The following is a 15,333-nucleotide window of genomic DNA, read 5'->3' on the forward strand; positions in this document are numbered from 1 at the left end:
TGTCAGTGGTTTTCAAGCATGAGTGGAGTACTGGGGACTAAGGGAAGCTGGTAAAATCTTGAAGGCTTTTTTGGACTGCTGTTACCACCTAAAGTAGTTAAACCTCAGAAAATACTTTCTGAAGCAACTTTAATCTTTTGATTTTATTGTTGTTGTTGACATCTCATGGAAAATGCTTCCCTTAGTGTAACAGGGAGATCCTTGCAAACCGAGCCTACTTCAGTTATCAGAATTTTCAGCTTTTAGTGGTGAAGAATGACATTTAACAACAGCAATAGCTCTCACCTATGGACACAGCAACACTGCAGAGAGAGGTTAATATTGCTATCAAATCCATCACAAAAACCTTTTATAAGCAAAGACATTTACTTCTGAAGTGTCCAAGGGTCATGCCCGTAGTATCCCTTCTTTGCTGAACAGTTTTGTGTTTTGGCCTCATCCAAACTCATTCTAACTAGAAACTCTACAGTAGAAAGAATATGCTTTGTATTCATTTCACATACAGAAGTAAAGATAATGAGACCTTATACTTTATTTCAGACCTCAAAAAGGAACATTATCAAAAGAACTGATTTCTAACAACTTCTGAACACATCTAGCTGAAGGAAGTTCTCCAATTATTTTGCTGTTCCCTGATTAAGCAATACATTTACTAAGAGGAAAGTATGCTTTCTGTGATCCATTTTTCAAGACAAACAGAATCAATGCTTTTTAGATCCAGTATCCACACAAAGTTGAAAAACAGTAAGTTCACAAATAATTCAAGTAAAGATTCTAAGATATATGGACATTCATGAACAATCCACAGCAAAAATGAAATAAAAATCAGCGAAGAAACTGAGTTCAAATACTGTAATTACAATGCCTTCCCTTGAATCTAAAATGTATCTTACATATTTTGACATTTCTGATATTGGGAAGCGACTTATGTACATATCAACTTAATGTATCATTTTTTAAAGCAAATTTCCTCCAAAGCTGTTATGAATTTAAAGATATGCCTTATCATTGTTGGCACTGTAGAACTGAAGAAATATGATTATTAATTTGGAGAGTTATAGCACATAAGAAAGACATAACTCTCTAAGAATTATTGAACCACAGTTCCAATTGCATTTTTCAAACAAAAAGCGTATTTCCATAAGACAGTAAATTGAATAGCTGGTTATAGAAATGTTTCAGCGCATTCATCTATCACATCATAGGCTGCAGCTCCACAAAGACTGCTGCAACTATCATCATACCTTGATTGCCTCCAGGATGGGTTCGTAGAGATCTGGAAATCCAGAGTAATGATACATCATACAGTGAATCAGTTCTGTTAACTGCACTAGGAAGGCTGTACTGGAAGGCAGACCATCACTTTTGAAGGAGTGAACCAAATTAACCACATGAGGAACAATCTGAACAGAAAAAAAGACAAACATTCTTTAATTTACACGAACTGGCAACAAATTCCCTAGCCTACAAATGGAATACGGTTTCCCTAGTCGCTCAGACTGTAAAGAATCAGCCTGCAACGCAGGAAACCCAGGTTTGATCCCTGGGTTGGGAAAGACTGCCTGGAGAAGGAAATGGCAACCCACGCCAGTACAAATGGAGTGGAAATGTTACACAATTAGCAATGCTCTTTGTTATGTTCAGTCACTGCCTTTTTCTAAAAACGTTATGAAGTTAAACATTTCTCGAATACCAAGGTAAATCTAGTTTTTGAAGCAAATATAATTGTAATTCCATATAAAACCCCTCTCCTCATGCTTATACTCCATTTAAAACTAAGGTACAAAAAATTAAGGTAATAAATAGGAGCCTAAGTCACTGCTGCCATTCTAAAAATGGCTTAAACTGAAAAATGTTGGGGCTATTATATTTACCACATTGCTTAATAGGGACAAATGGTTAAAAGATAAACCAAGCAATAACTTAAGAGCGCCATCTAGTGTGAATTTTAGATTTTTCACTTGAAAGAATTAGACATGTTTGCACAATAAAGACTGCTTCAAGAAAATCTTTATAACTTACCCATACAACTAAAATTACAGCTGAGGCTACCGCACCACCTCTATTTTAGACAAGGGACTACCTTTATTTTAGGGACGGTGTCTTATGTAAGCATGGTTATCCTTACTAATGATCCCCATGCCCCACCTCCAAAAAAGAAGAGATGATTCTAAAAATAAAGAGAATGAGGAAAGTCCATTATTTTTAAGGAACTGGGATTAAAAATTAAAGTGAAATCTAAAATGCTCATTGCTCATAATTATGTAGAAAACTATTAACACTGATAATAAGCACAACAATATCCTTTCATTATAAAAGTAGAGTAAAAAGTCAATACAGAGCCAATCACATATTTAAGAGGTTATTAACAAAATAAATGCTATTTTGCAGCAATGGCTCATTAGTATAATTTGATACTATATATTTAGAGTCCACATGTAAAAAGCATCTTATTATTTTCTCTTTGTAGAACTTTTGTGTATGTATGTGTGTGTGTATATGCAGCAACATGGGAAAATATTTTGTAATGTTAAATTTCAAAAGAAGGATACAAAAATTACATATTGATTGTAAATATAAATACAACCTTGTTAAAATATTTAGGGGAAAAAACATTGTAATGGAAAACATAAAAATTAGTGTAGTGAGATTGTGGGTAATTTCATGATATATTGCCCTAACTTCCTATATTGTTATATTATCTTTCTATATAAGTTTAATTTTGTTGTAAATGAATTACACACTTACTATAAAGAAAATCTAACGATACAAACATGTATGAAGTAAAAGTCTCTGTCCCACTGTCCTGTGAAAGATACTGGTTGTATATTTAACTTCATATAGCATGTCACGGCACATGCCATATATGTGATTTTTTTGTACAAATGGAATCAAACCTATATACTGCCTAGAGCTTTTCTTGTTTCAACTGACAATCACCTCTTGCCTCAAATTCATGCAAAGCCTCCCTCCCAAATGGTATCCTTGCTTTCACCTTTTGCCCTCCTTCAGACTATTCCTAAAGTAGCCAAATGAACCAAATAAAAAGCAGTGTAGAATATTATTTGGTATAGGCAGTGTAGAACATCTATTTGGTTCATGGCTACCTCATGACAAAAGTGAAGTTACAGCCAGCTCTATGGTCTTATCATCAAACAGCAATAACTATAATTATATTCCAGTCAGCCCCCTTCCTTCTTGTAGAAAGAAATTTATATTCTTAAAATAACAGTGCTATTCTTCGTTCTCTCTCTGGTTTCACTCTTATGCTTTGAGGTCTTAAATCACAGTTTTGCTTTCATACCACGTTCTTTAATCTTACCTCCACTGAGGGCATTAATCTGACCATAAAACCACCAGCTCCTAATGGTTCACACCACTGCTATCGCTGCTACACTTCAAAGCAAATCTGAATTATAATTTTGCTCCATAGAGTCATACCTATCCGATACTTGCTAAAATAGTCAGAAATCCAAAATTATGGTTTCCTCAGAGGTAACAGGGGAGACAAAGATGGAAGAGAAGAAAGAATTTTTAAAATGATTATTTAATTTATAATACTAAATCGTCCAAAAGCCTTCCTAGGGTAGATTGGATCTCTGTGGACAGATAATATACCCAGTTATCTACTATTACATCTTATGTAGTAAAAAATGATCACTGACTCAGAAATAAGACTTCTTCCCAAGTGTATAAGACAGACATCCAAGCAGGTTATTATCTTCTAAATATCTGAAAACTGATTTTTTTTTCTGAATGAGCAAATCTGAATATTTGCAGACATTACTGTGCTATTCATTAAACTTAAGTTACTATTTGAGAAAATGTGTATAACATTTAATTAGAAGGTTTGATATCTTCTCTTCCATTTAAAAATTTTTCCTCACTTACATCAATCTTGGTTTGCTTTAAAATATTCTAAATGTATAATATACTAGTGATTTCACGTTACTGTTCATACTTAGCAAGTCCTAAACCTGAGTCCTTTGCTGAGTTATTTAGAGTTATAGGTGATTTAACTACTGCATGACCCACTACTAGATGCCCAAGTTAATTTTAGTTGAGGCTATACACTGTATGTAGACAGAATAATTCTTTGTTTTTAGACTTTATAAAGCCAGATCACAGTTTCCTATTTTAGCTCTAACTGTTCTTTAAATAAATGATTTCATAATTACTTATTTCAGTAGTCAAATATTTCAAAGTCAACCATTTGCCATTTCAATTACTTTTTTGGGGGGGGGAGACAACAAAAGCTAAGGAGATCCCTTCTATCTTTTAAAAAATTGAGCAAGGAAATAGGTTTAGAGTATAGCAAAAGTGACTTATCTGAGAGAACAAGAAATGTGTGGAGAGTAATAAACATTAGAATGGATTTCCTCCCCAGAAAATAAATAAATACAAACCTTTTCTCAAACAGCTGATACATGACTGTGCCTGAAGGGAGGGACAAATAGTTGTTTTTTTCCCTTGGACGATTTTGCTAGTAATCCTGCTACATTAGCTCAAGTTTGAGTTTTGCGTAATGGATAACAAGTTTATTAACTGATGATCAAGCTCACCAATTAGAACAATAAACTACAGAAATCACTCTTCCTAAGTGATAATGTATTATAAGTAATTACTTGTTAGTAAAGTTTACTTCTGATAAGCCTACAGATTTTCCTGCAGTGGAAAGAGGCACTGAGTAGCCGATGTGATACATAATTCTCTAAGGCTAGTTAAATTTCCAGCCAACAATCAACAGCTGAAATTCTGCATTTCCTCAGCCTCTTTTGAATATGTTTGTGGTGGGTCAGACTTCCTAAAATTTTAAATTGTGGGTGTGTTGACTGACTTTTTGGTCCTGTAAAACTGAGGATCAGACCTTGGAGGAAGTGAGTAACCACATAAAGCACTGCTTTCCTGTGATACTCTAGACAGAAAAATGGACAGGTTCTCAAAATTACATTTTGTTATTTCTCACTTGCAATAACTGATAATCAAATAAACAATATGAAATCAAACCAAAACCAGTGATGCAGCTGGTTAAAAGTGGTAGGATTCTGGATCTATTTTAAAAGAGGAATCAACAGAATTTATAGGATATAAGCTGAGAGAGAACGCAGAGCCCTAATTCTAGGGCAACAGAGACTGATGTTTTCATGGTTCTGAAGTTCTAAAGCAGGCCGTGGTTTTAATCCATTTTTCTCCTTCTGCACTGCTCACGTGTGCAACAGACAATGGACAGTGACACTGACACGTGGCATTTCTCAAGTACAAGAGTAACTTTTAACTTTCAGTTGCTCGCTGTGACCCCAAGTGGAAGTTTTGGTGAGACCCAAAACATTCTAAAATATATTCTTGGAGAGGAAATCTCACAATACCAATTTTAAAAGGACCCATAAAGCTACAAGAAAATAGATTTAGGACCAATCTATAATCTTTTCACAAATACAAATGTGACTCGATACTAAGTTGAACTTTTAAAACAAGGTTTTTCACAGTAGGAAACTTGGATCACAACTCACCAAATGGAACGCCTCTGGAGAGTGCTGGAAACTAAGCAGCATGTGAGACAGGACTGCAAGAGCGCCAGGCCGCACGAGAGGAAACCAAAGGCGATTAAAAACCTGCAGACAAGACAAGACATCCGCTTCAAGGCTTGGCACGGAAATCATCATCCCCATCAGTGGTTACTTTCATAGGGCTCCAAATTATTTATGTGCATATCTCCTGGGAAGTTTTATCAAAACATGTGTAATTAAACTCTGGGAGAGGGAGAAAGTTAGGAAATAACATGACAGAGATCAAGGGAGTATAATGACCTCACCAACTCTTAAAACTACATCATCAAATAAAAATCTGTCAAACAATGTTTACAAGGTGACAGCTCCCTGGCCCATTATTCATTCAGCAAATACTTATTGGCCATCTACTACTGCTTGACACTATTGTATATACTGGGAAAACAATAGTGGATTCAAAGGAAACCTCTGATCTTACAGGGCTTACTGTCTAGAGGGTTGAGTAGAGACAATTAAAAGTAACGAGAGAAAAATGCTACGAAAGCAAGGCATGTTGAATAGGGAATGCTGAGTGGCAAAAGGCTCGGCTGTTTTATTATAGTGAATTAATAAAAGGCCCATGATAAACGTGACCCCTGACTACAAAAAACTGAAAGGAATGAGATAAGTCTGACAGATAACTGGAAGAAAGGCCTTTGCTCTGATTATTATACTCAGCACTGCAAAAGCCCTGAGGCCTCCAGCCTGGTGGACAGAGATATAACGAGGAGGGCAGTGTGTGGAAATAAAGCACAGAGACTGCGGCAGTTACAGGGGAAGACAGGCGAGAGGAGCAGCAGTGGCCCAGACCAGGTAGGACCTCGTGTGATGGCCGAAGGGGATCAAGGGCAGGAGCCGCAGGCCTACTGCAATCAGGTATAGCAAGGGGTGGTGCTTCCGAGGCAGGAGACCCAGGTTTGATCCCTGGGTTGGGAAGATCCTCTGGAGGAGGCCATGACAACCTACTCCAGTAGTCCTGCCTGAAGAATTCCCATGGACGGAGGAGCCTGGTGGGCTACAGTCCATAGGGTTGCATAGCGTCGGACACAACTGAAGTGACTTAGCACAACTGGTGATGAATCTGGACCAGGGTGGTAGTGATGTAGCTGGTTGACAGTGGTAGAATGCAGGTTATATTTTAAAGGTGGAGTCAGTAGGATTGGTAAGATATGGGCTGAGAAAGCATGAAAAGAGAAAAGAATACCTTCAAGGTTGAGCCTGAGCACATGAAAGGCTAAGACAGTCATTTAAGATGGGGAAGACCAGGGTTGGGAGGGAAAAATCAGGGATTAAGTTGTGGATAAGCTGAACCTGAGATCCAAGGATATAGAGAGCTGGATACATGAATATGGAGTTTACAGGAGAATAGTGGACTAGAAATGTAAACCTATCAGTCACAAACTTAGAGATGTTGTTTAAAGCCATGGTGGCTGTGTGAACTGAGAAGAAAGGAAGCCAGAGATGAAACTCTAAGGCACTCTAAAGTTAGAAAGACCCACTACAGGACTGAGAAGTGCACTAGAATAAAATCCAGGGGAGTATGACATCCTGGAAACCAAGGGAGGAAAGTGTTTCAAGAGGGAGTGATCAACTGTGTCAAATGACTAACAGGTCAAAAAAGAGGAGGCTTGAGAAAAAACTCTTGAGTTAAGCAACACTGGAGAGCATAGGTGTCAAAGATCATTTTGGTAGAATAATGGTGGTAAAAGCTGGATTAGTTGGGATTCAAGAGATAATGGGAAGAATATGTTTTCATGATAAATATTTGAAAACAGCAAAATTATTATAATGACCTAATCTTAAGTAGCATTTTAAATTTCTAAAGCCTATTCAAAATTTTTATTGAAAACCCAAAACAAGACCATATTCAAAACTAGATGCTTTAAAGGGGACAACGCAAAGATAAAAAGACTTATTATATGGACTTATCTGGGTCTTGCTTCCCAGGTAGCACTGGTGGTAAAGAACCCGCCAATGTAGGATATGTAAGAGAGAGATGCGGGTCCGATCCCTAGGTCAGGAAGATCCCCTGGAGGAGGAAATAGCAACCCACTTCAGTATTCTTGCCTGGGAAATCCCATGGACAGAAGAGCCTGGGGGGCTACAGTCCATGGGGTTGCAAAGAGTCAGACATGACTGAAATCACTTAGCACACATATATATCTATATGTCTATGCATTTCAAAAGATTAATATACTCCCACTTACCAATTCTATTTTCAGTAGAGTAACATCTATCAAAATAGTAAACTTCTGGACAGCTGCCAGTCCTTTTAAGAGTGCAATCACCCATGTGTCTACATGCTGAGCCAATGGCCAGGACAGCCAGTCAATCATTCTGAAAATTAAAGGATAACAAAACTATTAGCATTGACAATAGCTTTGACATTATTCAGTTAGGAATAACAAGAGTAACTACAGTGGGCAGTTACAGTCACTCACTTTGTGACTCAATATTTACTGAGCTTGCATGTGAAAAGTACTATTGAAGATGTAGAAAGGAGTATAATGGTTGCTTGTACTCGGGGATTCCCAATCTTGTCAACTGACAGTCTTATATAACACATTTGTATAAAAAGAATTTCCTAGTGCACCAGGCCCGAGCACTTGTCTCATGTTTTTTTTTTTTTTTTTTTAAATGTTAGCTCATATCTTTATTAGCCAATATACAATTACTTGTCTTCTGGTTTGTTGAAACAATAGGTCAGACAACATTTGCCACAGTAATGTCTGTCGAAGTGACTGGCCATAAAAACTCCAGCACCACCTTCATCTGAGGGACACTCCCGGCGAAGGCGACTGATTTTGCCATTCTCATCCACCTTATAGTATTTCAGAACAGCCAATTTAACCTTCTTTCTCTTGGGAAGACCCAGAGGGATCAGGTGGAGAGGGAGGTGGGAGGGGGGACTGGGATGGGGAATACATGTAAATCCATGGCTAATTCATATCAATGTATAACAAAAACTACTGTAATGATGTAAAGTAATTAGCCTCCAACTAATAAAAATTAAAAAAAATAAAAATAAAAAAAAAAATTAAAAAATTAAAAAAAAAAAAAAAAAAGAAAGCATATGCAATCAGAAGTCAGCATTAATTAAATATTAAAATATATTTAAAAAAAAAAAAAAAAAAAAAAAGAATTTCCTATCATCATTCTGCATAAATGCAAAGTTTTGAATTTATTCTTCAGTAGTGTCAATTTATATAGGCAAATTTACTCTAAGAAGAACAGTTCAAATATGGCTATCTGAACTAAGACATGCATATGAACCAAAATTTCTCCTTTCTGGTGATTACAATCTAAATAAATATAAAATGTACTGTTAAAAAAGACTGTATTTTGAATTGTGAAACAGGTCTCTTCATCTCTCTCAAAATTCTTTAGATAACAAAAAGAAATTTCAGATATAAAAGGGCCAAGTATACAAATACTGAAACGGCCTCGTTTTGTAACAGTGAGCGCTTTCCTCTTGGAGTAGGGCTTCCTTGGTGGCTCAGTCGGTAAAGAATGCACCTGCAATGCAAGAGACGCGGGTTTGACCTCTGGGTTGCAAAGATCCCCTGGGGGAGGAAATGGCAACCCACTTCAGCCAGTATTCTTGCCTGGGAAACGCCATGGACAGAGCAGCCTGGCAGGCTACAGTCCATGGGGTACCAAGAGTTGGACACGACTTAGTGACTAAACCACTACCACCACCTTTTTGAGTAGCAACCCAATTTAATGAAAATAAAATAATATGCTGGATGGAAACTATCCCTTATGATAGACATCAACCACAATGAAGAAGATGCTACAATGCTTTTGGAAGGCAACTGGGCGAAATGTTCATGTTACTTGATTTTGGTCCAGTAATCCAGTTTGGGTGAATATATAATAAAACAAAAATAGTAAAACAAACCAGGTTTTTAAGTCAGAGTGATTTGGTTTAAAAACCTCAGTTCACCATTTATTAGCTGGGGGTCCCTAAATACTTTTATCAGTTACTTCTTTGTGTTTCAGTTCCTCATCTGTAGGTTATGAATGAATTTTACAGGACTGATGTGAAGGTTAAATGAATTAATACACTGAAAATATGAATGTCTCCCTTCTAAATGTTAAGATGTGGAAATAAATACATACTTTGATTGTACAAAGTGTAAAATATAAATACTAAGTACATAAACACATGACCAAAAGAGCAACTAACATGTTAAAAGGACTGACTTTCTTATTGACATAAACTATCTACATTAACACTGGAGTGTTATCTTTATTAAGATTTTTGCTCTTAACGATTAACCTGTTCTATCAGACATGGAGTGGCTTCAAAGTTCATACTCATTTTACTACAGGTTAACTGTATGTTTCTTCTATACTCTACACCATTATTTCTTTTTCCCTTTCTTGTTTTTCTGGCCAACAATGATGGTTTTAAGTCATTACAGTTGTCCCTGAGAGCTGTTCCTCACCTCTTAACTGTTGTTAATCTGGTTTTCACAAGTCTGTGGCCACTCTACATACCAGGAGTAGAAAGCAGAGACATTTGAATTTGTGTGTGAAGAGTATATTCACTGCAGTACTGCTTACAATACAGAAAAAACGCAAAATTATCTAAGTGTCCATCATAAGGAAATGACTTATACATACTATGGAACATTAGGTAAAGCTTTAAAATATGATAGGTTGATATGAATCTATCACAGGGATTTAACACAAAAATATCTGAGCTATTATTGAATTAAAAAAGAAAAAAAAATGCTGGTAAATCTTTTTTAAAACTGATTTGTTTGTCTAAAAGAAAACATATGAGTACAAGTTCTATGTATATATATATTTACCATAAGTATGTACACAAAAGAACTGTGGGTTGGAGAAGGGGAACAAGCGAGCACCTCTCTCTGGCTCTGCAGACTCTTCCTGTGGGGAGCACAGGCCCAGAGTGGAGCCAGACGGGGCCCCCAGCACATGGGGCCCAAGTTTCCCTTTAGCTCAGGTCCAAGGGGAGAAAGTAGAGCCAAGGGGCAGAGTAGGAGATCCCACTTGGCCATGGCTTGTCACCATCCCTCATCACCCCATCAGCCTTTTCTCCAGCCTCTCCACTTCGAGCCTCCCCTCTCACAAGCCTCTATCTAGTCTTTACCTTATCCCACGTGTACCCCATCTCCTAACCACCCTAAAGATACTTCAAGTCAGAAGTAACACAAATTAGAAGCCACTCATTCAAAAAATATTTGAGTGTCTATTATATGATAGATACTTAGCATTAAATGCTAAGAATATAACTCTAAATTATGGTGTATGCCTTCAAACTGACAGGGGAAGTTAGGAAATATTTAATACGCCACACAGTAAGTAGCAGTGTTGGTATCTGAAGCAATAATCTCATTGCTTGGCAGGTAATGAGACACTTTTGGCTACATTTTAATTACACTCTAGTCTTGCTTGCATTTGATTGGATTTACATAGGCTCAAATCCACTCACACATAGTCACTCTAGAATCAGTTATTTTTATGGTTAACTACTGTAATTTTATCCACTGTGTATTGATTACAATTTGAATTTTAAGGACACTTAACCCTGATAGGCTGATTTAATTTCCTACTATTTAAAGAACATTTAGTAGTTGTAATAAATCTTGTTTCCTCCATTAGACTGTGGGATTAAGAACAGTGTTCTCACTGTTCTGTTTTTTAATCTCTAATCTTTGATCTGCATTGAAATGGAGCTCAAATCTATTGACTAAATGAAACCATTTCCATCTAGAGCTAAAAAAAAGGACATGTAACTTAAAAAAATTAAAACTGGCAGGGCTTCCCTACTGGCTAAGATGGTAAAGAATCTGCCTGCAATGCAGGAGACCCGGGTTTGATCCCTGGTTCCAGAAGATCTCCTGGAGATGGAAATAGCAGCCTACTCCAGTATTCTCACCTGGAGAATTCCATGGACAGAGGAGCCTGGTGGGCTATAGTCAGTGGGGTCGCAAAGGCTTGGACACAACTCATTGACTAATGTAATATTCTTAATTTGTAGAGAATAAAGGCAACTTTCACTTTTATATGGCAGCTTAAGGGCTAGATCTAGCTTTCAGCCTTATTCTTTCCAATGTTTTAAAAATTGGAAAACTTCACATAAAAAATGGACATCAGGCTTCTTTTGAAAAATCAGATTAGCAACACTGAACTCAAATTTTCCTATGACACAGACTTAGAGAACAGAATTTATGATTGCCAGGGGAGAAGGATCAGTGGAGGAGATAGGGAGTTTGGAACTGACATGTACACACTGTTACATTTTAAATGGATGACCACCAAGGCCCTACTGTATAGCACAGGGGACTCTGCTGCTCAATGTTACATGGCAGCCTGGACTGGAGGGGAGTTTGGGGGAGAATGGATACATGTATATGTATGGCTGAGTCCCTTTGTGGTACACCTGAAAATACCACAACATTGTTAATCGGCTATACTCCAATATAGATTAAAAAGTTTAAAAGCAAAAAAAATTCTCCTGTAATAATAAGACAACAGAAGTTGAGGATCAGCTCTCTCTTTTGGAAAGTGCTCATGAACCCCATTTCCTATTATTTCAGTTGTTTAGCTGCGAGGTTGTGTCCAGCTCTTTGTGACCCCATGGACTGTGGCCAGCCAGCATCCTCTGTGCATGGCGTTTCCCAGCCAAGAATACTGGAGTGGGCTGCCTTCTCCCCGGGATCGTCCCAGCTCGGGGATGGAACCAGCATCCTCTGCGTCGGCGAGTGGATTCTTTCCCACTGAGCCACCAGGTCAGTTACACCTGACCTATTTCATCCTTTAGTGTTACGCACCTAGTTCTGGCACAGGACCTGCATTTGCATTTCTCTGGGTTACAGAAAATGACAGTGAAGCATGACAAGTGCTATGTGTGAAATATATACAGTATGAGGGAGTAGAGGGTATGATAAAAGGAAACGTTACTATCCTCATTTACATTTGTGTTACAAGAATAATTACTCCAGGTACATTTTTGTAAGTTAAATAGGATCATGTAGGAGATAAATTGGAAATGCAATACAAAAAATGAATCACAATTTCCCATAGAAACAGGTAGGTAAAAATTAATTTCCAAATATATCTTAAAATTAAAATAAATTCTTAAGTTGGAAACTATGGTTGTTTTGAAGAGGCTGAAAAATTAAGACTAAGGGTGCCATCAGAGAACCCCATGAACAGTATGAAAAGGGTGCCATACCCAACATTATAAATCAACTATAAGCAAAAAAAAAGAACCGGACAGTGAGATTTGTATGCATGTAAATTTCTGAGAACCCAACATAAAATATCGATACTGAAGTTTACATGTTACCTCATGACTGTAATTTATAATTACAGTTAAATTATAATCTGTAATGCAGAAAACATTTTGTTCCAAATCCTTACATTTTCTTTAAATGTGCTATTAATACACACATACAGGAGAAAAAAATAGAAAAAAAATACAAAACAAAACCAGACAGATATGAAACAAGAATAGGAAGACAGGGAAAGCTCAATTAGAAGTATACAGTCACTGAAATAAAGAAATTCAATAACTAATAATACCTTACCTTTGAAAGAAAAATTAGTAAATTATAAGATAGTATTGATGTCCTTCCCCTTAGATCTCCAAAAGGTCTGCACTCTCATTTCCTTCATATCTTTACTTCAAGGTCACCTTTTCAGTGAGGCCTTCCTTGTCTATCTTATTTAAAATTGCAAACCATTCCCCATGCTTTATTGGCTTCCCTATCTACTTTTTTTCCCAAAACATTCATCACTATCCAACATACTAAATTATTTTACCTATCATATTTAATCAAATATAAAAACAGAATCAATTTTAGGATGTATAATTAGGCTATATACCACCACAGCAACAAAAGTTCTGCAATTTAAACTAGAACACCAATGACTATACCTTGCAACATCTCTGAAATCAGGATGTATCTAAATGTGATTTGAACAGGTGAATTACCAGATGGCTAAATTAATGGGAGCACAAGAGTATTGAGAAGTAGAAGTAATATTAAGTTTACCCCTAGACAGATAAGACGAAAACTGGAAAACATCAAGGATAAAGAGCAAGTGTAAGCATACCAGGAGAGCCTAACTGCCCACAAAGGAAAGATAATCACACCAACCGCAGGCTCCACATCAGCAACAACAGATGCCAGAAGATAGGGCAGTGTTATTTTCAAAATGCTAAGAGAAAATGATTATCAAATTAGAATTCTGTGTCTTGCCAAACCATATACTTGAGAATGTGCAAGAAAGAAACACACTTTGAACAAACTAAGAAAGTATTACCCAGAGGTCCTGGTTGAAAGAGAAAGTAAAAGTATGTACTAAGTAAAAGCACATGCTTAGTCAGGAAGAAAAAAGATCCCAGAGGGAGGAGATAGGTTTCAGGAAATAATACTGAGCAAAGAAATTTGTAAAATATATCGATAATCCAACCAATTCCTGACTGTACGATAAGTGTATATGTGTGTTATATTTCTGTAATTCAAAAATGTTGAATTGAAAACATATTTGTGAATTACTGAAATGCCTGCAAGCCTACCAGAGAAGGCAATGGCACCCCATTCCAGTACTCTTGCCTGGAAAATCCCATGGACAGAGGAGCCTGGTGGGCTGCAGTCCATGGGGTCGCCAAGAGTCGTACACAACTGAGCGACTTCACTTTCACTTTTCACTTTCCTGCATTGGAGAAGGAAATGGCAACCCACTTCAGTGTTCTTGCCTGGAGACTCCCAGGGACAGAGGAGCCTGTGGGCTGCCGTCTATGGGGTTGCACAGAGTTGGAAACGACTGAAGAGACTTAGCAGCAGCAGCTGCAAGCCTACGGTAAGGTACATGAGTCATTTCAATTAATTAGGAGAATCTTTATATATTTGATTCCATGATTTCAGTTCTGCACATTTCCCTAAGTTTTTCACTACTCACAAAATACAGCAAAATAATCTTCTCCTCTCAAATCTACAATTCCCATCTATGGTGTTATGAAGAAGTACCTGCAAAGAGCGTGGGTCATGCTCGCGTCTTTGACATTCGGGTCAGTAGTCAGGCTCCTGATGAGAACCGTGATCATCTGCAGAGGGATATGCTGCACGAGGCTCGCCAGGGCTACGGAAGGTTCGGACGATGCGTCTGTGTGGTTTTAATGAAGAAGACAAAGGGACACGGCAAGAAGGTGTAAATGAAGTATGCACAGAGAACAGCTTACCACCCCTTCCACCGAGGGGTTGCTATGCTCCACCCCCTGTGTAGACACTAACATACAAAGAATGTTGAACTGAGAAATGAGAGATTAAGAGCTAATTTCATTCTATAGGAAGAACTACTGCAACATAAAAACTATTCTTCGCTATCACCATATTTAGTCTCTAAGTTACTTTATTTTCTTGCATTCTTTAATATTTTGTTGTGCTAAAATAGTCATTTGTAAAAGCAGTAGTCAGAAAAGAAATGCAAGGCATCATTTAAATTGACTCCTTAGATCCTCCAAAGTAGCTTACCACCTATTAATTACAGTAGTTGTTACATTGCTCTAAGGACAATTTTTTAAATCTCTTAAGGAAATAGAACTTAAGATGAATATTAGAAGGATTTTGCTTAAAACACATACAAATCAGGCAAAGCCAAGACGAGCACCTGTACTGCCACAGGTGAGAAAGCTCTTGGGAAACCTAATTGTTCTAGCAACACAGGCAATGTAAGAACAAGTACAATTAAAAAATAAACCGAAACTCAGATAATGCAAATACACAGCTGGCAATTTTCATTAATG

The 15,333-nt window shown here is 37.2% G+C and overlaps 1 protein-coding gene across 1 annotated transcript in view; it reads right to left on the reverse strand.

Annotated features, from left to right (window-relative positions):
- Positions 1–15,333, reverse strand: part of USP38 (ubiquitin specific peptidase 38) — a 34,167-nt gene that overhangs the window by 17,229 nt on the left and 1,605 nt on the right. The window contains exons 2-5 of the mRNA XM_070474814.1: positions 14,558–14,693; positions 7,754–7,883; positions 5,511–5,612; positions 1,245–1,403 (exon numbers count right to left, since the gene is read on the reverse strand). Of these exons, the coding sequence (XP_070330915.1) occupies positions 1,245–1,403; positions 5,511–5,612; positions 7,754–7,883; positions 14,558–14,693 (527 nt within the window). The remainder of the gene's footprint in view (positions 1–1,244; positions 1,404–5,510; positions 5,613–7,753; positions 7,884–14,557; positions 14,694–15,333) is intronic.

Source organism: Odocoileus virginianus, chromosome 12, assembly GCF_023699985.2.
Source record: "Odocoileus virginianus isolate 20LAN1187 ecotype Illinois chromosome 12, Ovbor_1.2, whole genome shotgun sequence".
Taxonomy (NCBI): domain Eukaryota; kingdom Metazoa; phylum Chordata; class Mammalia; order Artiodactyla; family Cervidae; genus Odocoileus; species Odocoileus virginianus.